At 41.2% G+C, this 24544-nt stretch overlaps 1 protein-coding gene across 2 annotated transcripts; it reads left to right on the top strand.

Moving 5' to 3' along the window:
- The first annotated feature begins 850 nt into the window (after positions 1-850).
- Positions 851-19049, top strand: gc2 (guanylyl cyclase 2). Of its 2 annotated transcripts, XM_030753042.1 has the most exons (25): positions 851-1020; positions 2337-2825; positions 3180-3308; positions 3427-3606; positions 3775-3892; positions 4512-4813; positions 4913-5044; positions 5274-5377; positions 5518-5636; positions 6248-6332; positions 6503-6599; positions 6750-6872; positions 7121-7201; positions 7475-7651; positions 7775-7931; positions 8027-8176; positions 10057-10205; positions 10313-10476; positions 10611-10803; positions 10894-11068; positions 12804-12902; positions 13184-13278; positions 13367-13452; positions 15322-15422; positions 17938-18075. In XM_030753042.1, exons 2-24 carry the CDS (start codon positions 2409-2411, stop codon positions 15419-15421), a joined length of 3432 nt encoding a protein of 1143 aa, XP_030608902.1. In that variant the 5' UTR covers positions 851-1020; positions 2337-2408; the 3' UTR covers position 15422; positions 17938-18075. The 2 variants fall into 2 exon arrangements, with proteins under 2 accessions (XP_030608902.1, XP_030608901.1); XM_030753041.1 differs by lacking the exon at positions 15322-15422 and having other exon boundaries at positions 17938-19049.
- Positions 19050-24544: the final 5495 nt, after the last annotated feature.

The following is a 24544-nucleotide window of genomic DNA, read 5'->3' as shown; positions in this document are numbered from 1 at the left end:
TGGATTGGTGCATCCTCAGGTTGGTTAGGCCGGACAGACGGGTATGTAGTGGCAACGTATGGTTTGTGGCTTAGCTGCAAGATAGGGGTGGTGCAGTGGGCTCACGTGGTGGTGCCGGGCTGGTACAGTTGGCTGATATAGTCTGATTATGTCTCTATATGCACGTGTGCAGTAGGTTACTGGCACAGTGTGTGTGGAGAAGGAGGCTGGAACTGACAGCACAGAGCAGCAACAAGTGGTTAGAGCTGGCAAGTAAAACTTCGCATAAAAGCACCAAACAGTCCAAAAGCTGTGTGATAAGAAATAAAGCCGAACTGTAACACTGTGTCCAGTGTATGTGTTGGGGCTTCTGTGGCAGCGGATGCACAACAGGAATCTGCAGTTGTTTAGAAATGATTTCCCAACTTGTGTAAATCTACAATTCTCCTTCTTGGATCTTCACTGAGTTTCGTGGACTTTCCCTTTGTTCTGAGTATTGGTCAATCCAATGAGTGCTGTTAAACAAATCCTTTTGATGCTGATCATCATTAAAAGCCCCAAATTACCATGAAATTAAAGCTCACAATCTTATGCAAATGTCTGACCACAACTGTAAAACAAACCTGAGATAAATTTGTTTTGTTTTTTTTGTCTATACTGAGTGCTTAGTTTGTCCTTGTTCTGTAACATTTTGAGGATACAGATTGCAGTTAACATGTATGAAAATATGTTTCCAGCCTAATGATTATTTTCTCTTCCCCTTCTCAGTCAGTGGCCCTTACAGCTCCAAAAGGTTCTGATTGGATTTGATATAATCTGACAAGGCAGGTCACACACATACACATGCTTGTTCCAGGTCATCTCATACACACAAATCCACAAGCTATACCCTTCTGAAGACTCACCAGCTGGCTTATGTGTGTATCTTCATAATGCAGCAACACTGGACAACTTTACAGAGTAAATTCTGGGATGGAACAACTCATAGCTGTGACAGTTTGGTGCTGAAGAGTTGCCTTGTGTCTCTCTCATCAAATCATGGTAAGTCACCTGAAAATAAAAACAGTCACGGGCATAACGAGGAATAGCTCGTGCAGCTGTTCACATGCTTTCAGCAAACAAAATCAGATTAAAAGGTGGTGGCTTCAGATAAGAGTAAAGTTGCAAAAAAAAAAAAATGCAAGAAATCAATTGCTGCTTTTTCTTCAAAATGTTTCAAGCACTTTCTCCTTCAGGAAGCTTGACCAGTATCCAAGTGGAGAAAGTCACACATTCATATTCATTACACACACTGAGAAGCTGCAAAATCTGAGTACCAAAATCCTTTCAGCCTGTTATAATGATATGAAATATGAGATGGTTTGGGGCCAGGTCACTTGCATTTATATTTTTGTGCTCAGACCCTTGTTGAGAATATGATATGAGGATTATCATACAGTTCCAGGTATGACAGGGTCACACAAGATAATCTTGTTGCACCCAACTGACCCGAGAATAGTCTCTGTGTCTAAAGCTGCTAAAAATGTCCACATGCTTTCAGATAAAATTACATTAAAACTCAAAATATAAAAAATAACTGTTTGCAAAACAAACTAGCTGTAGGTGTAGGTGTTATAACTGCATGAAAATCCAAGTAATGACAGCTTTCAGACAGTAAAAGTAGTGCTTCATGTAAATATAGTACACTGTACAGTATAGATTCCCTGCAGAAATCTGGGAGCATAAGCAAACCTTAAGGATGGGGTCTGAAAGAAAAAGAGAACTTGGAAACAATAAACAAGTGAAACAAATTAATATCCTTCAGATAGTAAAAAACAGAAAGTGATCTTTTAAAATAAAACAGTAAAACAAAGCTACGGGCTAAAACTACCATAGCACATTAAGTTCTTCAAGTGAAATGCAAAAAGGAAGAAAATCTGCTTGTGACTGAACACTTGATTTCTCATTCATTCAATCCATCTTTTAACTTAAAAAAAAAAAAAAAATTCTCAAATTCCAGTAGTTTTACAGCTTGTTTGAACTATATGCACTCAAAATTTAGATGCAAGATCTTGCATTTATAAGATGACCAAACCTGGACTAACACCCCCATAATCCACCCTTTTCTCAAACAAGGTGGTGAAGAAAAGAGTGAGAAGGGTGAAAATTATGCCATGAAACACAAATATTTCCTGCAATCAGAGCTCAGTTTGATTCATTGCTAATTCAGCTGGATACTAAATTAGATTGAGAATCAAATTTCCCCAAAAAGCAATTCAATAATACATACTGACAATTTTCCTGGTGATTGCTGAATGTTGTTTTAGAAAAGGAGGTCAGCTGACAGGCAGCTTTCTTTTCTCTCATTTGAATTTTAGGGAAGTAGCACTTTCACCTCTAGACCTTCATCACCCACCCTCCTGTGAGCCTTGGAGGCTGTGAGCCTTGAGATGCAACAACAGCGCTGTGCCTTCATCTCCTTACCTCAGACATGGAAGAAGACACCAGAACCATCTCCTGATGTCTGCCTTTCCTTCTTGGCTTCTCTAATTAACTCTTCTCCTTCCAATCATCCATCTTCCTCCTCACATCCATGTTTCTGCTGCTCTCCTCATCTTTGTCCTTCCTTTGCACCCTTTTCCCTTTGTGGCCTCCTGAGGCTCCTCTTTGTCCTCCTGGCCTCCGTGTGTTTACTGACCTGCCCAGCCCAGGCTGCCTGGTTTCGGGTTGGGGTGGTGGGGCCCTGGGGATGTGACCCTCTCTTTGCCAAGGCCCTTCCAAGTGTGGCGGCACAGCTCGCCGTCAACCGCATCAACAAGGACCCTTCGCTGTCCTACGCTGTAACGTTCGAGTATGCAGTGCTGCAGGTATGCTTCATCCATTACTCATAGCTAGTTAGATCACCTGTTAGCATAGTTAACTAGCAGTAAGCAGAAAATAAAGGCAAGAAAACCAGGAACAAGCATCCAAAAATTATGCAGAGGCAAAGAAAAACTTATATTAAAGAAATTGCTCAACATTTGTGCAGAACTTCTCTTTAATTTAACTTTAAATTTGGTAGACCAGTTAATTTAGCATAGCCTAAAGACTGGAAACAAGGAGCCAGCCTGAAAGCATGAAAGTAAACTGAAGAACATTTATTTCAAGTTAATTGGCCTAGTTTTGCTACTGACTGGTTTGTTTTAATATTAATGTGTGGATTATTGGATATCTTTCTTCAGGAGCCATGTGAGACATCCAGGGCACTGGAGGCATTCATGGGTTTCCACACCAAAGCTTCAGGCTACATTGGACCAGCCAACCCAGGCTACTGTGATGCTGCTTCAATGCTGAGCAAAGGCTGGAATAAAGTAGGTTGGGATGCATGTTCACATTGACATGTCTTTAACACACCAGGAAGACAAACTTATATTTTGCTGTTATTTTCTCTTGTGACAAAACCATTTTCTTCTATGCTTTGTCTTCTAGGCATTGTTTCCTTGGGGATGTGTTGGCTATGAGTTGGATGATGTTCGGAGCCATCCAACCTTTGCTCGCTCAATGGCAAGACCTACTTGGGTCCTACTCAGTGTCATGAGCTACTTCAGGTGGGCTCACGTTGGCATAATTTCTTCCTCTGAGGACATCTGGAAGGATACGGCTTCCAAGGTTTGAATTCCCTTGTTTTCACATCTGGACTTCAAAAACAGCTACAGATTTCTAGTTGCTGCCTAGATCCTCATAAATCAAGACTTCAAATGCCTGCTCATAAACCCAACACCATCAATTTTTGAGTTTGTGAGTTTGGTCTGTGCCATGTTTCTCTGTCTTGTCCAGGTGGCTGATGCCTTGAGGAGCCATGGCATGCCAGTCAGACTTGTCACTTTTATGGAGAACACACCCCATGGCATCAGACGAGCTCTCACTAAAATCCGCAAGATGAGAGAAATACGAGGTCAGTATTCATTTTTATTCATTTACTCCACTGCAGAGATGGACATGGGCAGCTGGCGATCCAGTGACCGAGAACTCATTCCTGTTATACTTTTTTGAAGTTCGTTTGAAGTCTGCATTTACATGAGTTGGTGCATCGTGAGATAAGTTTTCTGCAGACAATTCAACAGGCAGGCAGGAATGCAGACGTCCACATGGACCCTCACACCACCTGATAATAAAATTCACATCACAAGTAGACCCTAGTGGACTAGCAGAAAGTGTAATCACGGCTTTATGCAATCAGGCTTAGTAGGAACAACCTGTACCTAGTGACCAGCAGAGGGCAACCATTGTGGTTGTAAAAATACTTCCACCTGCATAGACATCTATAGGAAAACAGTTCTCAGCTCCCTGGCATTGTAACCTTACACTTTACTGGTGAATTTATGGGCTCCGTTGCTAGTTAGCGTAAGGCCATTCATGAAGTTAATTTAGTAAATTATGGTCTTTAGAATCAGAAAGTTGGACTGTGAAAGTATGTTTATCATTAGAAAAACATTTAAGTTTTTTTCTGTGAAGAGATTATCATCAGTGATGAGAAATGTCAAGTTCTGAAGTTGTCTCATTTCTTGTCCCAGTTGTGATCCTCTGCATGCACTCAGCACTGATCGGTGGCACAGTCCAGAGGCTTCTATTGGAGACGGCCTATGACATGCAGATGATCGATGGCTCTCTAGTGTTTGTTCCATATGACACACTGCTCTACAGCCTGCCCTACCATAACGTGACCTACCCAGCTCTGAAGAGGAATGGAAAACTGCTGCGGGCTTACGACGCCATGCTGACCATCACTATTGACTCACCCCAGGTGTCATTCTATGAGGCCTACAAAGAAGCCATGGGGAAGGGAGAGGTGGCAAGAACATTGGAACCCCAACAGGTTTGGAAAGAGAGAGATTTTGTAAACAAGCTTTGTGTTTCTGTTGACGAGATACCCGAAAGGAAACAGCTGAAGTTGGCATCTCTGTGTGTGGTGCAGGTGTCTCCTCTGTTTGGTACAATCTACAACTCTGTTATGTTCATGGCTCATGCAGTGCATCAGGTTTTGGAGTCCAAGGAGTGGATGTCTGGAGGAAATCTGGCACAACACACCCGCAACTTAGCCTTCCAGGTAACGAGACACAGAGTTGGCTCTAATTCATTTGTGCCTGGTGCCCCTGCTGCTGTTGAGTGTGGCCCTGCTTTCCATCTGTATCTGTTTCTGAAGATGGTTTAGTGGAAAAAAAGGACTAACAATTTACTTTTCTCATTAGGTAATGCTGTAATATAATGGATTGCTTTATAAAGTCTGTATTTAATTAATAAAAAGAACAAATATGCATAGCTTATTTACATTACAGGGCTTCAGCCACCCCATCAAAACCAACAGTTCAGGAGCAGCCCTGCTGGACTACCTCATATTAGACACAGACGGAATATCCTGGGAGCTGAAGCCAACACACAAGTATGTAAGGGCTGAGATCAAACAATTAGTGTTTTATTGTGTGAGACCAGCAAATGAATGAAGGAAGGAGAGTCAAAGAAATGCTGGACAAGTGCAGATTGCTTTCAAAATTAACTACTGATCTAACTGACTAATGACAGGATCGACATGGAGATAGGTATGGTCCGCTTCTTGGGTAAAGACATCCATTTCCCTCGAGGTAATGAACCCTGGAAAGATGCCTCATGCTGGTTTACTCCAGGAGTCATCTGCTCAGGAGGTGAGGATGTACTCACCACTTTGACGTCACCCACTAGCTTACAATTGTGAAGAGCTATCTTTGACATGAATTGATTGAGGGAACGGCTAGTCTATTTGCCATCCAACAGACCCCTAAAAATGCATAATATAAGCCATAATCAAATGTAAATGGATGAGTTATGCAGGAAAATCCTCCCTCTTACAATTGCTATGGAGGAAATGAGCTAATAGTGACCAAAATCAGATTTTTTCTGCTGTAAAGTTGGGAACATGAGGGACTAGTGGCCATTTAAAGAATTGCAATTTTTGGCCCTTACTATTCAGCCCTTTAAGTTGCTGCTTGGTGATGACCAAGCACACATCTGTACACAGTATATAATGTTGATATTTGTGTTCTGAATATTTCCATTTATATCTGAGACTTTTAAAAATGATGAATGACTCTGCAAGCAAAGTGTTCAGCTTAGCCTGTTTGTCTTTTGTTGCAACTAATTTCAATAGAAGATTTCTAGCAAGCAGATGTCATGCTTGCTTTTGTAATTTAAATACAGCTGATTAAACTTTACATTTTACTATAGACGGGGGTTTTTTGTTTTTGTTTTTTTGATAAATCGCTGTCCTCTGTTTCAGGAGTGGATTTGTTCTCTACCATAAGCGCATTCTTCGGGGTGATTGCTGCCTTTATTGGTGCTGTCCCACTGATTTACTGCATCAGGTACAAAGATGTGTTTAAGCATGTTGTTAGGCCTCAGAGGTCTGGAATATTAGTATAAATGAAAACTTTCCAGGTAAAAACTGAAGAATTTAACATGTAGCTGTTTTTTCTGATCTCTTCATGCCTTGAGGATTAACTTACAGCAACCTCCCTTGTCTCTTGTTGATTAGGCGACGGATCAATCAGATCCGACTGGTCAGAGGTCCCAACAAGATCTTGCTGACATTGGCTGATGTCACATTCATAAACCCATCACTTAGCAATAAGGTTACCTTCCGTCTTACATCTACTTAGACTCCTGATTTTAATTGTGTCCACTATAAAAATAAAAATTTTCTTGTATTCATCTAAACTGGTAATATTATGTGATATTAAACTTAAAACTGACTAAAGGTAGGAAAATTTTGTCATCTGTAGAAGCTGAGTCTGGATGACAGCAGGACTAGTGGCATGAAGAGCATGTCTGAGCGCAGTCTTGCCTCAACCATCTCCACCCAATCTCCAGCCACCTATGAAAATTCCAACGTTGTCATTTTTGAGGCAAGGCCATCCATTTAAGAGTTGTTGTGCAATTGTTTAGAAACTGCAAAGGAATTAAACAATTACAGATCGCTCCATGAAACCCATCTAACAATGGCTCATCATGGACATGCAAAACTACTAAAATTAAAAGAATGCATTCATTTTATATGGTAGCATGGGTTTGATTGTTGATTGTAGCATGGGTTTGACAGTTAGCTTGAAAAGATGCCTAATTGTTTGCGTTCTTTGGGGTTTCTCTCCACTAGGGGGACTGGGCGTGGCTGAAGAGACTACCTTATGGGACATTTGGCAGCATCAGCCCCAAAACGAGCGATGTGTTTGAATTGGTATGTGATATTATCAAGAGACAAAATATCTTTTTCACTTTAAATAATGCCATTTTTAATTAAAGTAAATATTGCTACAAGTACACCCAAGACCCAGGAAAAATGTCGGTGCACTGACTCCCACTGACAACATCAGTATGGGGTTTTCAGCTGATCACACTTGCAGTTAAAACCAACACAGTGTTGTAGTAATCCAGAGTTTTATAAGCTTGTGTTGGGTGTCATTAAAAAAATAAAATAAAAAAGTCAAATCAAGTTTTTTCCCGTCTGCAGATGAAGGACATGCGTCATGAGAATGTCAACCCTTTCCTGGGCTTCTTTCATGACTGTGGCGTGTTTGCCATTGTAACCGAGTTCTGCTCCAGAGGCAGCCTGGAGGACTTGCTCCTAAATGAAGATGTCAAACTCGACTGGATGTTCAAGTCATCTCTGTTGCTGGATCTAATTAAGGTGAATGGCAGAACAGGAGTGGATGGGAGGAACACAAGTAAATTTGGAAGTGTATACAAAAAACATATCTACCGCTCAGGACCGATGAAATAGTTAAAACTTAAAAATTGCTGCATTTTTAAGGGTATGAAGTATCTTCATCACCGTGGAGTATCTCACACCCGTCTCAAGTCTCGCAACTGCGTAGTGGATGGGCGTTTTGTCTTAAAGGTCACGGACTATGGCTACAATGAGGTTCTAGAGTCTCAAAGGTTCCCCTATGTTGAACCACGTACAGATGGTAAGACAGATTATGTATCAGGGATCCATTGTGCAGAGTAATTGAACAAAGACCTATCAGCTAGTACCAAAATAATGCCCTTATATGTGTTCCAGAGTTACTTTGGACAGCTCCAGAGATCCTGAGGAGCAGTCAGCCAGGACTACACGGGACCCTACCGGGTGATGTGTACAGCTTTGCCATCATCATGCAGGAGGTGGTGGTGAGAGGGCCTCCATTCTGCATGTTGGATCTGTCCGATAAAGGCAAGAGAACAGCTTCACACTGTGTGTGAACATGTACATATTCAGAGGGTATAATTTAGACAGCATGAATTCTTCTTGATAAACTTAAAGTTCCCATATGGACAGGTTCCTCCAATTCAAAGGCTGCAGTTGGCAGAAATCTAGAGCAAACTTCCTAGAGGAAAACAGACAACTGTCCTGCAGCTCTTGACTCTCAGTTCTAAACATCTCACACCAGATGAGTAGAGGTATATGAACTCTACATATAATTAACTGCTAATTCAGGATCCAAAGCCTAATCTCTCAGGGGAAAGTCCTCTACTTAACAGGTTTTAAGACCTAGAAGAGACGCAGTTGCAGAGTTCCTGCCATTCAAAAGTGCCTTAAACCTGCATTCTTCCTTTTAGCCACCAGGTGATACCTGTGTTTGCAAAGACTTTGGGTCCTATAGAAATCTATAGGAAAACAGCCCTATCAGCCACTCATCTTATTTTTCTTTGTTGAATTAAAAAAATCAAGAAGATTTGGTAAATTTTGGTCATTCTAAGTGTCAGAAAGGAGGACTGTCCAGAGTATGTTTACTGTTACCCAATAATACAGTACTTGTGCAAAAATTACCCCTCAAAGCTTTATATTCTTCTTCCAAGGAGCCAGACTTTCTTGCAGATTTTAAAGTGGTCTTGAGTAATAGTTCTTCAGGCTTTCTGAAGGTCTTTCAAAGTTTTACTTCGGACATTGGCTGCTTTTTCACTCATTTTCATTCCAGTCCTTGTACCTGACTATTTTCAGAGGAAAGTTTTTTGCTTTTTTGGTTGTTGAATCATTCAAGTATTTAAAAAAAAGGCACATAATTCAAGGGATTAACCAATGTTGTGTCTACATATAACAGACAACTTAGCAAAGAACCAATTTAAATTGTATCTTTAGACACTTTGTTACTAGTAGACTGTTGCAAAAACACAATTTGTTCCCATTTCTTTAGCTGAATCTATGAAAAATACCAACAATATGAGGTGAGGAGTGAGGTACAACAGTGACTGTCTATAACCATCTGTAAAACATGGTGGAGGCTCTGTCCAACACCACTGGCTGCATTTCAGCCAGTGGTGTTGGAGATCTTGTAAAAATTGAAGGAATTATGAACACAAAAAAAGTTTCACTGACACTGTCACTGTAGTAAAAGCATACCTGGATAGAAAAACACAGTGGAACACTATCTGTCATGGCCTAGACCTCAACATTATTAAAGGAGTGTGGGATCATTTTGACAGAGATTGGAACGAAAGGCAGCAAACATCCAAAGATGAACCCTGGAAAACTATTCCTGAAGACTGCTTAAAGAAATGACAAAAAAGCTTTTCTAAGAGAATTCAGGCTGTGTTAAAGAATAAGGGTGGTAAGACTTTCAAGCTGTTAAGAATTGGAGTGGCCTAGTCAAGGTCTGAAGTCAAATCAGATTGAGATGTTTTGGCATGACCTTGAACAGAATGTTCATGCTCAAAAACCTTCCAGTGTGGCTGAATTCAAACAATTCTGCAAAGAAAAGTGGGCAAAAATTCCTCATTGTCAGTTATAACAAACACTTGATTGCAGTTCTTGCTGCCAAGGATGGCAGGTTTAGGGGGAAATTACTTTTACACACATGACCACGTAGGTTTGGATAGCTTTTTTTCCCTTAATGAATGAAATCATTTTAAAAACTGCATTTTGTATTTACTCTGGTTATCATTGTCTAATATTAAAACTTGTTTGATCTGAAACGTATGACAAAAATCATCTACATTATTAATTCATTGTCTGTCGATATGTCCATGTCACTGTAAAAGTTGATTCATTCTGGATGAACTGACTGACCAATACTGGCATTCCCACAAAAAGCTGGTATTTCTCTGGTATTTTAGAAATAATAGAGAAGCTGCGTAAGCCTCCTCCTCTCTGTCGTCCGGTGGTCAGTCCGGACTATGCTCCAATGGAGTGCATCCAGCTGATGAAACAGTGCTGGAACGAACAGCCAGACAAGAGGCCGCCCTTTGACGAGATCTTTGACCAGGTAGAAATATTACAAAATCTAAACTTTTCCTTTGTGAAAATATATTTGAAACCATGTTTCTTTGAGGGTTCTAGTGGGTTTTGAGGGCAGTGATGTTCTCCTTTCAGTTTAAAAACATCAACAAGGGGAAGAAAACCAACATCATTGACTCCATGCTGAGGATGCTGGAGCAGTACTCGTCTAACCTGGAGGAGCTCATCAGAGAGCGGACAGAGGAGCTGGAGATAGAGAAACAGAAGACAGAGAAGCTTTTGACGCAGATGCTGCCTCCGTAAGTAATTATTTTGACTTGGCATAAAGTGGAGGATGATGCCAGCATTTTCTGACACCTTTACACATGGTTTGTTACCTGGAACTTTCCTCCTAATTGCCTGGACACAATTACACTTTTTTTTTTTTCTCCAGGTCTGTGGCAGAAGCTTTGAAGGTGGGCGGGACAGTCAAGCCAGAATATTTTGATCAGGTGTCGCTCTATTTCAGCGACATCGTTGGCTTCACCACCATCTCAGCTAACAGCGAACCCATTGAGGTGGTCGATCTCCTCAACGACCTCTACACGCTCTTTGACGCCATTATAGGAAACCACGACGTCTACAAGGTGGCGATCTTTTATGTAGTTGTGCTGTGGCTTCAGGCATTAAATCTCATTAGATGACATTGTTGTTTATTCTTTTCTGATCTGCTCCAGGTGGAGACGATAGGTGATGCTTACATGGTGGCATCAGGCGTTCCGGTCCCTAACGGCATCCGACACGCTGTAGAAATAGCCAACATGGCTCTTGACATCCTGAGTGCTGTGGGGACCTTTAAAATGAGACACATGCCTGATGTTCCAGTGAGAATACGAATAGGACTACACACAGGTAATAAGGTATTAGTGCAGTGTATGAAGAGGGGGTTATTACTACTAAAATTACCTGAGGTTACATGACAAAGTACAAAGTAATTTGAAATAATCTAACACAGTGCTTACCAGAATGGGAAGAAGGGTGATTTAAGTGACTTTGAATGTGGCACGGTTGCTGGTGCCAGACGGGCTAGTCTCAGTATTTCAGAAAATGCTGATCTACTGGGATTTTCCCTAAGGTTTACAGAGAATGGTCAGAAGAAGAGAAGAAGAAGAGAAAATATCCAGTGAGCAGCAGTTCTCTGGTCAAAAATGTCTTATTGATGTCAGAGATTAGAGGACAATGGACAGACTGCTTTCATGGGAAAGATGGGAAGTAAACAACAACTCAAAGAACCACTTGTTACAACCAAGTTATGCAGAAGAGTGTCTGTGAACACAGCAACAATGTCAAACGTTTCAGCAGCAGAAGACCACACTGTGTGCTGCTTCTGTCAGCTAAGAGCAAGAAACTGAAGCTACAATGCACATGGGCTCAGAAAAACTGGACAATAGAAGGTAGGAAAAATGTTGCCTGGTCTGAGGAGGCTGAGACCAGGCAACATTCAGATAGCAGGGTCCGGATTTTGTGTAAACAACATGAAAGCATGGCTCCACCCTACTTGTATCAGCGTACCCATCTTCTGATGGTTGCTTCCAGCAGGATTACGCACCATGTCATAGAGTCACAAAATCATCTCAAACTGGTTTCTTGAACATGACAATGACTTCACTGTACTGAAATTACCTCCATAGTTAGCGGATCTTCATCGTGGATGTGCAGTCAACAAATCTCCAGCAACTGTGTGATGCCATCATTTCAATATGGGCCAAATTCTCTGAAGAATGTTTCCAGTACTTTGATGAATCTATGCCACAAAGAATTAAGGCTGTTCTGAAGGCAAAAGGGAGTCCAACCCAGTAGAAGTAAGGTGTATCTAATGACCTGGCCAATGAGTGTAGTTCCTTCAAGTAATTCTCTCTCCACATTTCCTGTAATGCCCCAGTTGTCATTTCTTTAATAAAATGTCTAAACTCAAATCACAAACTCACTGGTGACCAAAAAGCTCCTTTTGTAGGATTCTTCCATCCATTTTCTTAACCACTTTAGCCTATCCCTGCAATCATAGGGCAGGAGGTGGGATACACCCTAGACCAGGGGTGGGCAACTCCAGGCCTCAAGGGTGTCCTGCAGGTTTTAGATGTGTTCCTGATCCAACACACTTGAATCACATATAGAAGTCATTAGCAGGACTCTGGAAAACTTGACTGCATACTGAGGAGGTAATTCAGCCATTTGATTCAGGTGTGTTGGATCAGGGACACATCTAAAACCTGCAGGACACCGGCCCTCGAGGCCTGGAGTTGCCCACCCCTGCCCTAGACAGAGTGTTACTCATCACAGACAGACGACCGCTAATGCCTACAGCCAATCTGAAATCGCCAGTTAACATAAAATGCATGACTTTGGGAGGAAACCAAGAACCCACACATACACAGGGGGAACATGAGAACTGCTTTTGAGATAGGTCCCAACCAGCAGGTGGGTTCAAACCAGGAACCCTCTGGCTGTGAGGTGATCTTGCTAAACACTGCACCACTGTTCCATCTAAAAACAGCACAACAGTTTAAATCTTTACATTTTTAGCTCAAGAACATAAATGGTGTCTCAACTGTGAAAAGTGAAACACAACTGTATGTGTGTGCTGTAGGTCCATGTGTAGCAGGTGTTGTGGGTCTCACCATGCCTCGCTACTGTCTGTTTGGAGACACAGTGACCACTGCCTCTCGTATGGAGTCCAGCGGGATGCGTAAGTTACTAACCTATAAACAGAAAAATCAGGGGCTGGAAAATAGCCAGACAGGAATGTGTACTTTGGTTGTGAAGTAAAAGCTGGACTCAGAAGGTCACTTCATTAATGACACAATTCAAGTCTAAACCAATGGAAACCATGTTTTCTTCTAATGATAACTTGGAGTATGTGGGCAGCACTCTGAAATCTTCTCCTTTGTTTCTCCACTGTTATTTTTTCTTATTATTATTCTTTTGGCCACCAGGAAATTACAATATCCACTTAATTGTTTGTTACAGCTTACAGGATCCACGTCCATCAGAGTACAGTGAAGGTCCTGCATGACCTAAATCTTGGCTACAAGTTGGAGTTGAGAGGAAGGACAGAAGTCCGGGTACAAGTCTTCAACAGATAATTTCATCATTATGATCAAATGAAGAGGAAATACAGCCTCTCATGGTTTCTTTCTATGGATTTCTCAGGGGAAAGGAATAGAGGAGACCTACTGGCTCGTAGGAAGAGATGGATTTACTAAACCTCTGCCTGTTCCTCCAGAACTCAAGTCCGGGTAGGAATGAGTGACTTTTCTCCTCCTTCTATCTTCCTCTCTTCTTTTTCCTCTATATCCCAAATTTACCCCAAACTTTTTGCACCCAGCACTGTCTAATGTCTGAGTCCTGCACTGGTCCATCCACTAAAATAAATAAATAAATCCCAGATTTGTTTTAATGTAAAATAGCCACATCATGCTATTGTTCAAATTTGAAATCATGTAGCCATTGTAGATGCCCCAGTACTGACTGCATTAAAAATGTGTAGGTCACACCTTACCATACGTTTTGTGGGTCTGTTATTATTATTATTTTTAACTAAAGCAGGATGCAATGAATTAGGAGTGAAATTTTCCAAATAGCTCTGATTTTTGTTCTGGAAAGTATACAAATTGTTTGGAAATATTAGATTGAATGACCTCAGTTAGTTAAAGGAACTTACAGGATGTTTTAATGTATCTTTTTTAAAAAAATAAATAAATAAAAGTCTTGTATTTAGTCTTTGTTTGTTTATCTTGCCTTGTGCTCTTACATTGAAAAATTATTCTCCGAAATTGTTGGTTTCTCCATCCTACATGTGTGTGGATTTGGGTGCCTCCCACCTGACACACTTAATATCAGAATTTATTTTGTACAATAATCAAATCATGCAAAAGTTTACCTTCATACTAGGAATATTGCCCAATTTCCAGACCGTCGTGGCACATATAAGTGATGAAATTTTGTGGAAATTTTCAGTTATTTTTTCCAGCAGTTTTGATCCTTCATAACTTTTTAAGTACAGGAGCTATTCACGCAACTTTTTCAGGACTGAAAAACACATTCAGGCTCCATTACAAATGGCAACCGTACCAATTTTACACCCACTTTAAAACACCGGGCGAGCGCCGCTGAAGCGAAGGTTTCCTGCCCTTACTAGCTGGTTAAGACAGCGTATCGCCGCCAAGGGGGGTGATCAAAGGAACTTTGACTGTTTGTCCTATTGGAAAAATTCAAACAGTTCTGGAAAGCTCAGAAATTGCATTTCACAGCCATATAGGGGTATTACAGTATTTGTTGCTAGAAGTCCGCGAACAGCAGCACTTTTGAAGTACGTCGTGCCACAGCTGATGCATTAGAAGTTAAAGAATTAAGTGTCATAGTCTGAAGCCAAATAAATGTGTTTTTGTTGAGCATGATAGTTTTCTCTAACCAACTCTGAGCATCATTATCATAGGATATATCATAGTTTCAACAGCACAGCAGCTCCAATTTAATGTCTATTATGTAGACAAACAGAAAAAAGCTGTGGAAAGGTCTCATTTTTACCTACAGTGTGATTCCAGGCTCATCTTCTAGTCTTGATTCCTTCCTCAACTTTGTTAAAAATTCAGCTGCATGTTTTAAAAAAATATGTTGCGAGAACCTGAACCTCCAGAAAGCCCAACCACAGCAGAAGAAATTTTTTTTCAAGGGGTGGAACCAAACTAGATGCCAGTTACTCCTAAGGTACCTCATCAAAATCTCAATAATAAAAAAGATAAAATAACTAAAAAGCAGAATTACTAGTCTGCTTTCTATCATTAGTGTTTGGTTAGGTTTAGATGCAAAAACTGGATGAAAGATTGACTTAAAAGGCAAAAACTGTCCGTTTGTTGGTAATGCCTTGGTATGCTTTGCTTACTAAAATTGTACTCTGTGCAATAAATTCAGCCTTTATTATGAAACCGACAAGCTGCTTCACTAACGTTACAGGATAAAGCTGTGGACCTCAGCAGTGGCTACGACTATAAATCCACCTGTCAGCTAATCTGTTCTTTGGAGAGAAAGCCGAGCCATTGCAGGACTACACAATGTGTGCGTTTGTGTGTCTGTGCTGTCTTCACGTGTTCGCTTCGTCCCAACAGACAAATGGCCCACGGGCTGCAGATGGCCGAGATAGCCCAGTACAAGAAACGGAAAGCCGAGAAACAACAACAGGAACAACTTGCAAAGAAGAAAAACTGAGGTAATGTTATGCATTATAAAAAATGTATAACATTACTGGCTTGGTTGGCAACGTTACTCATCATTGGGCAAACATATGTTGGGGAACGAACTGTCTCAATGCGGTTTGTTTGCATTAAATTGCATCTTCAACATGGCCTTTTCAAAGTTTAGCAATAAATCTTGGACACAGCAAGAAGCAGCTTGTCATATGAGTGGGATTCTGGTACAATGGCTCTTTAAACTTTTTAAAATTAAGGATTCAGCCACACAGGACTAGTGACTGGTCAGCAACCCCTTGGTAACCTGTTGGTGCTAGGGAAAAATGAGTGTTCCCTGACCAGTTGGTGAGTGGTTGCTGGAGGTTGCTGGCCGGGTGAAATCAGCTAAAAAGAGGGTGCTCCAAAGAAAACCTCCTTGTGATCGTTTTGGTCACTGGCTGGTTACCACGGTCGCCCGCAGTTTGCATTGAATGCAAGTTATGCCGTACCTCTGAAACCTACACGTTTCAAAATGAGGAACTTTCTCATCTTTCACAGGTTCACAACCACTTAGTGAGTAGTTGGTGTTCGCAGACAAATCAGTGTTTTACAAACTGCCAGCAACCACCTGCTAGCAACCAAAGCAATCATTAGGACAATTTCAAGGCAGTATACCTTTTTTCAACCAGTTTAAACAGCAACCAACATCCCATAATCACCTGCCAGCCAGTGAATTTTTTTTCCGAGTGACAGGTGGTTGCCAGGGGGTCACTGACAGGTCGTAACGCCTGCTTGACTGAGGCCTAATTAATATGCCCTTTATTATTATTATTTGAAAATTATTAATACAAACATTGGATTTCTTAACCACTCTTTCATGTCTGCAGGCTTTTTGTATTGTGTAAATTTCTTCTATAAATTTCTTTTGCCGTCACTCATATCTGACTTGTAGTTTCTTGCTGTGGGTTATAAGCTAAAGATTTCCTGTGAGATTTTGAAATGGGTCATGTAGTCAAGTAAATGCAAACAAAAACAACAATATCTCAAGGCAGTTCAAGTGAGAGATGTGGGGATTTTGTCCATTAAATAAAAACTCCTCTTTTTCATCACTGACAATACTCAGTTCTTCTACTTTACAAGTTTTTTTGAAAGAAAATGTCACGTGGACCATTCGCCACATCACTGTTGTCACACAAAATGTTTGAGCTAATCATAAACTTCATTTTTTAAATTTCATCTGTCAAAGGTTCTTACACCATCAGAGGGAAATAATCCCAAAGCAAGCTTTTTGTTCAATGTAGCAATGTGCCGACAGCAGCTGAAAAGTTGTGCTTTTTCACACCTGTCTGCAGTATAGATGCTTCATTGTTTTAATTGCACCTCTGAATTGACTATACTATACTGAGAAAACACATTTCTTGGATTTATGATGTCTGTATAGTTGTTATTTACAATGTTTATTTCCCTTTTTTTCCTTTGGTTAAATGTACAGTCATGAAAAAAGTTTTCACACAAGTCTATACAGTCCTGAGAAAAACTAAGCCCCTCCCCATGATTCAGTAGCTTGTAGAAACATCTTTATCAGCAATAACTTTGAGTTATTGTGTTCTGTTTGACTTTATCAGTCCCTCACATCATAGTGGAGGAATTGTGGGCCACTCTTCTTTACAGCGTTGCTTCAGTTCACTGAGGTTTGCGAGCATTAGTTTCGGCACAGCTCTTTTGAGGTCCCACCACAGCACAGGTTGAGATCCGGATTTTGACTGGGCCGTTGCAACACCTTGAGTCTTTTCTTTTTTCAGCCTTTCTATTGTAGATTTTCTGCTGTGCTTGGGATCATTGTCCTGTTGCATGACCCAATTTGGGCCAAGCTTTAGCTGACAGACAGACGGCCTCACATTTGACTCTAGAACACGTTGATGTGCAGATATAGTCGGCTCAATGGCTGCAAGGTGCCCAGGGCCTGTGGCTGCAAAACGAGCCCAAATCATCACCCCTCCACCACCCTGCTTGACAGTTAGTATGAGGTGTTTGTGCTGATATGCTGTGTTTGGTTTCCTCCAAACATGTCACTGTGCATAATGTCCAGACATCTGCTCTTTGGTCTCGTCTGTCCAAAGCAAGGTCTCATTTGTCATTGTTCCAGAAGTCTTGTGCTTTATTCAGATGAAACTTTACAAACCTAGGCTGTGCTGCCATGTTCTTTTTAGAGAGAAGAGGATTTCTCCTGGAAAACCTTCCCAAACATGGCATAGTTGTTCCATCTCTTCACCAGTCTGTGAAGATTGGTGAAGAGTGGTAGTGATTTTATCATCTAACTCATGGCGAGAAACAGAAGAAGCTTCTTCCCCAAAATGTTGAGCTATTCCTTGAATGATTCCTTTTCATCTTTTCTTTTTTATAAAAATTTAGTTATAGCTGAAGCTAATTCCAGCATTCTTAGAAGTAGTCTTTTATTTTCCCATCTTGCGTTAATTATATGTTTGTCTTTCCTTTCTTTTTTTTTTCTGCCTGATTCTCTCTCATTCCTCCTTTGAACACTTCTCCTCCTCTCAGCACCAGCATTTGCATCCCGAGGAAGCAATCAAAGGACATGAAGCTAATGTTTCACAAGGCAGTGAAGAAGATCTCGCATGTCCGTGTCGTGACGCAGCTCTACGTGCACGAAGATGACGACAACGTCATGATGACGCATCACTGAATGACCTGTTATCCATGACTGGACACCAGTATCTCCAGCCTCCACGCTATTCCAGCGGGAAACACAGTAGAGAAAATGGATACAAACACCATCTTTAATTTCCAGGAAGAAAGCATGAAACAAAACTCTGCTGGTGATTATCCACACAGGGCAGTGAACAGGAGGAGGACGAGGGTGAAAGTGTAACTTCAGATTAACAGGAGTCACTGTGTCTGTGTGTGTGGGTGTGTTTACGTCTGTGTGTATTAGCAGCTTGAGCTGAGGACATGAAGTCCAGTGTGGGGCTATGTATAGAGGCCAGCAAATAGAGACTCAGCAAAGCAGGGATCTGCAGAAGCTGTCTGTCAGCAGCAAAGGAGCCCAGCTAATCTCTCCCATTCATTTCCTCCTCTTTTGTTTAGTTTCTGTCTGAAGCAAGAAAAGGTGAGGATGAGCAGGCTTTGTGGGGCCTTGCATTTGTATTGGAATGGCACAAAAACACAGAAATACCCAGAAATGATTACTTGTTTTGGTACTTGCAGTAGTTACTGTCCCCACTTGGAATTAGAAAGGTATTAGTCATTGTAGCTTGTTTGATTGATTGATTTATTTTTGCAAAAATAAATAAATAAATAATCTAAAGATAGTGAGAGGTTACAGCTTAAAAATGTAATGAAAAAGAAAACAAAACTAATAAAGTTACATTATAAAGGACTAAGAAAAATATAGATTTGGGGTATTTTTTTCTTAATGTAGAGAATGAAAACTCCTAAAAATGACATCAAATGTCTAAACTGCATTATCATCTCTCTTTTAAAATACACACTCATAAAATTAAACATCTGTATAAGGAGCAGTGGTGATTCGACAGTCCGTTGGGGCCCCAGACAAAAATTCAGATGGAGTTTCTCCGTCCACAGTTCATCACCATTAGGTTAGAAATACAATAACCAGGAAACATTAGCAAACTTAGCATTCATAGTTTGAAAGTAAACAGTTACAGTTTTCATCAGTTAACAAAAAAATGGTGTTGATAAAGAGTTTCCCTTCCAAATCACTCCATTACTGGTGTCTTATGAAACAAAAGGTAAAACCCATGTTTATTTCAGCAACAATGTCCAAGATCGAGTTGACTAGTTAGACCGCAGTTACATAGGCCTAGAGACTGGTTGATGACCTCCTCCGGTTAATCTCCAGTCACCAGTGAAATATGCGTATTCCCCAACCGGTTGGCAAGTGGTTGCTGGCTGTTGCCCGGAGAAATCATGTGGAATTCTTTGCCTTCAGAACTTAAGCTGGAGCCTGACTGGGATCATTTTAAAATTAAACTGGAATAGTTTTTAAAGATTAACCAGTCATACAGCCGTGAATAATTTGCTGTAGTTTGTTCCCTGTGGTATTTGGTTGGTTTGAGTTTTGTGTTTTAATGTGTGTATTCATTATATAAATTGTGCATGTTAGTGATTTTCTTGTGCTTTAAAGGCCTAACTAGGCATTGCAAACACGCTTAGGCTCTAAATGCTGTGGTCTGTTGTCTGATTCATTCTTGTCCCTGTGTTAAACTAAACTAGTCACAAAAGGGGAGCTGCACCAGCAACTGTGCTTTGGTCATTAACAGATTGCTGCGGCCACCCATAGTTTGCATGGAAAATGCTGAGTTGTTTGCAGACACTAAGTGTAATGCAAACCAGAAGCAGAGATCATTTGCCTTCAAAGTAAAAGTTGTTCCTTACGGCTGCAACCAACACAAAAGGTGCAATTTCTGCTTTCAAGAAAAAAGGCCTCTCTCTCTGGTTTGTGTCGCACTTTTCAGAGTTTCACTGCTACCTGGTGAGTGCATGCAGACAAGTTGCCCTCTTCCATACAAACTAGAGACAAGTATGGCAGTCTGCTAGCAACCTAAACAATCACAACTACATTTTTGACCAATTTCACCCACCAATTAGTTGGGGAATACATATTTTTCTCTAGTGACTGATAGTTACAAGGTAGTTGCAAGCTGGTCTCTAAACCTGTGTAAATGGAGCCTAAACAGAATCATTCATGGTACTTGCAGCAGGAGAGAGATTTAAAAAAAAAAAAAAACAAACAAACCCACAGCGCCGTCTAGTGGTTCAATAGGGCATAAACTCAAAGGGTTTTCAAGCTACAGTGCAGATGGCGTCCTGGATGCTCTGGAGGATTATCCTCGCTCATCCTCACTGTGTATGTGTGGTCAAAAATCCATAAACTGACAGGTAGCTTACCACTCTCACTTCTGTACTCATACGCTCACGCACACACACACACACAAGTTATGCATGTAGGTATAATCACATTACAGCAGGAGTTCCTAACAGTTACAGTTTGAGTCTCCTCAGAACACACCTGAGTCAAATATAGAAGTCATTAGCAGGACTCTGGAGAACTTGACTGCATATTGAGGAGGTAATTCAGCCATTTGATTCAGGTGTGTTGGATCAGGGACACATCTAAAAGCTGCAGGATATCGGACCTCGAGGCCTGGATTTGAGGATCCCTGGTCTAGAGTCTCTTCCTGGGTTCATCCAATAGTAATACTCAACAACAGTATGTGGCTATGTTAATCCTACCACATTCGAACATTTCACTCGTGGGGGAGAAGGAATAGGTGGGTTCTTTCTTTGGTAAATAGAACGATCGTGTACATGTTTTCATTATTAACACAGATTCTAAGTTAGAATCTTCAGATTTTAATCTACCATGCAATACCATCTGGACAGCCTCTGATTGCTGGATGGCTTCATTTTTCAGCATGACAGTGTTCCCAAACACAGTGCCAATGCAGTAAAAGCATTCCTGGATAGAAAACACAAAATGAAGCACTATCATGTCATGGATTGGCCTCCCCACAGCCTGGACCTCAACATTATTGAAGCAGTGTGGGATCATCTTGATAGAGAATAGGACAAAAGTCAAAAACTGGTTCATCCCAAGAACAAAACTCCCAAACACAAGCTAAGCAACACAGTGTATGCTGTGTTGCTGCAGTGAGGAATGCTCAGACTGCTACATTAGAGAAACCAAACAGCCTCTTCACAAATGCATGGCACAACATAGAAGAGCCACCTTGACAGGACAAGACTCAGCTGAACATGTCATGGTCCCCGGAGCGCTCCCTGGCTGGCCACCAGTTTGTTTTTGTTGTTTTTTCTTATCCTGCTCCCTGTCCCATTCTATGTTTGTGGGAGTGTCTTGGTTGCATGGAAGATGTAGCTGGTTCTTCACTTGTGGGAAATCACCTGACTCGCACACCTGCCGCAGATGAAGGCTCGTCAGGGGTAGCCTATTTATGATGGGAGAAACACCTCAGTTACTGAGAGACTGTTGTAGTGGCAAGGTGCAGCACACTGAATTCAGGTCAGAGGCACTATGCTAACCTTTATTTCTGTGCAGACCCAGCCTGTTCCAGGAGACATTCAAGTTGAGGAAACTTTTAGTGTGTGTCTGTGTGTGGCCACGGATCCTTCAAACCAGTACAGAGGAAACCTTGGAGGGAGACTTTGTTTTGCTTTCTCGCGTTTTGAATCTGCCGCCACAATAAAGTGTCTCTGGATTCTGTGTCATGCAAGTGAGTCCTTCCTCCATCCAGTACATGAGAGTACATCTGCTTCTGAAGGATGAAGATGTACTCTTTGAGGATGCCAATGTTCACATTTTGGACCAGGAACACAGATGGTTTGAAAGAGGAGTAAAAGAAGCATCAATGTTTACTATGAACAGCCATCACTGAATAGAGGAGGTGGACTATGTCACCATCTTTCCCCCATTTATAGTGCAGTCCTGAGCTCCCTTCCCAGGTGCTTCAACCCCCCACTCACACCTTTCTTCATGTGACCTCTATAGGTCACTTTTGCCTCTTTTCCACTAGTATCCACTCAGCGCGGCTCGACTCAACTCGACATGACTCTGCACAGTCTTGTTTTGTTTCCATTACAATTGAGTACCACATCAATGTGGGTGGAGTCAATATAGCAACGCGGGCAGTAGTCTCGTGACATAATTTGTATGCAACTCAAAACACAACACAACAATGGATGAGATAGAGGCAAGCTAATGGTAGCTAATGCCAGTTTACTATCGTCATAATGCATAAGTCCTCCCGTATAATGTTTTAATGGATGAAGGTTATCATTGTTAAGTATTAAAATATGTATGCTGCGTGTGTGTTTCAGATGGCTCTCTTGTTGCAAAACTACTGCTGCAAACCGTCAGTCTGGGCATTCGACCGAGCCTCGCCGTGGTTTGCGAGCCTCCAGGTTCTTGCTGTCGGGTGTTAAAAATGGCATGGTTGATTCTGGTGTCGCTGTTACCTGGTACCAGGACCTAATGGAAAAGCCTACAAACTGTGATGAGTCGAGTTGAGCTGCACTGAGGTACTAGTGGAAATGCAGCATTTATAGAGTGGGGTGAAGATTGTGATGACCCAGGTCCTTTTTCACACCTTGGCGCATGTGATTATGCATATGAACAATAGTGGGTCAACGAACACCTCCAGGGGACGACCCCCACTGGGGTTTAAATACCTGGGACTCTCCACCATTTGGTTTTAGAACTGAAGAAGCCTTTCAGATGAGAGGTGAAACGTCTTCAAGAAATTTTAAGTCTAGTCTCTTTTTTTTTTCAGGCTCCAGAGACTAAAGAAATGAGGGGAGGCTCAAGACTTATGCACAGTACTGTATATCAAAATGACCTCCTGGTAACATGTCCCATATTTTCCCACACAAACACACATCCCACCCTCACATTTAGCTTTTTGAGACCTGGTCACCCCATCTACAGCTCTGTGAAGCTTGATAGATGGCGGTAACTTTTGCTAATATAACACAAAACATTTTATAAAAATGTAAACACCTGAATTTATCTGCAGTAGTTGAGACATTTCAAACTGGACCAAATAGATTGCATATAGCTGCAATAAACTTTAAAACAGCGTCATCCTGTCGTTACACTGCGTGTCAGGAAGCCGACTCGTTTTTTTTCATCTAAGGAACATTGCTCAGGTAAGGCATGTTGTTTCTAAGGTGGAACTGGTGTTCATGCTTTTATCCTTTCCCGTTTGAACTAATGTGACTTTATATTTACTGGTCTTAAAAAAAATCATCTTTAAGTAGGTTGCAACCTGTCCAAAATGTAGCTGCACATCTTTTAACCAGTTCCAAAAAGAGATCTCATATCTCTCCAATTTTAAAATGTCGCTGTTGGCGCTCTGTTAGCTTTAGAGTCAGTGTTGCATGGTAACGCATGTCTGTACGTCCCAGAACTTTTACCAACCGACTCTTCCAGCCAGTCCCTTAGGTCTTTGGAGGAGAGATTACTGCAGGTGCCTCGTACTCATCTTAAAACACATGGAGATCAGGCCTTTGAGGTAGGAGTGGCTCAAAAACTCTGGAATGAGTTCCCCTCATTCCTTCATTTTACTGACTCAGAGGAGGCTTTTAAAGGTCCGGTAGGTGTTTGGCAATCATGTGTTTGACCTTGTAGTTCATTTATCTGTTTTTACTGTTGTGCTTTTATACATTTTCTCCTGGTGTCAGGCACTTTGTGACTTTGTCTGTGAAAGGTGCTTTATAAAGAAATTGTACTTATTTACTAAAAACAAACAAACCCTGAATTGAGCTACTGAATCTTTTTTGCCCAAAAATCCATACATGTGATTTTTCTGTATCTCCTTGCACATGTGTGCTTTGTATTCCTCCATCAGACAGCGAAGAGCACCCAGCATGCTGCTGTGATGTGTCAGAGCTGTAGAGCTGCAGATTACGGTCTTACCAACAATTTACACAGTTTGCCAGGCGCTGACGGCAGTTTGTTTGGGGGAGGAAGGCGTTTGCATAGATTATGGTACAGTGATATAGAAGAAGGAGGAATGTGGATTGGAAAGATTAGATGATATTGAGGAATAGATGGTCAGATTAGACCGGGATTACTCGTGAGAATGTGATCCGCCCCATCAGACGACGAGTGATGTTTTCCATCATATAGCAAATACTTAGATTTGGTGGAAGTCACATCACAAGCTTGGCTGTAAAGGAAATAGACACACATGGAATAAAATGAGATGCTCTAGTGCAGAGGAATATTTTCAGAAATTTAGAGCCATATGCCCATAATTTCCATTTTATTTGTGTGCACAGCACTGAGGATAGGCTTTAACCCCTTATCTGCACTGACAGGTGTCACAGAGAGCCCAAACCCTTAATTCAGTAATATGCATTAACACCAGGAAGCTGAACTTTCCCCAGGCAAATTTGTCTCGCAGGTTGATGATTTAAGGCCAATGATGATCTTGTGAAGCACGGAGCAAAAACATAGAATTGTGCAACAAAGGGATAAAACAATAAGACAATTAAAAAAATTGACAAGTTTGGATGCAAAAGGTTTACAGAAGCAACAATTTGTGAACTAAGAATGGAAAATAACTCACAGACTGTATATAAAAGATGTTGCCACACATGTAGCTGG

The sequence above is a fragment of the Archocentrus centrarchus genome, chromosome 18, assembly GCF_007364275.1.
Source record: "Archocentrus centrarchus isolate MPI-CPG fArcCen1 chromosome 18, fArcCen1, whole genome shotgun sequence".
Lineage (NCBI taxonomy): Eukaryota > Metazoa > Chordata > Actinopteri > Cichliformes > Cichlidae > Archocentrus > Archocentrus centrarchus.
Note: the sequence above shows the minus strand (reverse complement) of the source record. Positions and strands in the feature narration are given on the sequence as shown.

Coding starts and splice junctions, on each gene's coding strand:
- gc2 (XM_030753041.1), top strand. CDS start 2,409: ATGCAACAACAGCGCTGTGCCTTCATCTCCTTACCTCAGACATGGAAG. Junction 3,607..3,774: donor GGAAGGATACGGCTTCCAAG/GTTTGAATTCCC, acceptor TGTCTTGTCCAG/GTGGCTGATGCCTTGAGGAG. Junction 3,893..4,511: donor CAAGATGAGAGAAATACGAG/GTCAGTATTCAT, acceptor TTCTTGTCCCAG/TTGTGATCCTCTGCATGCAC.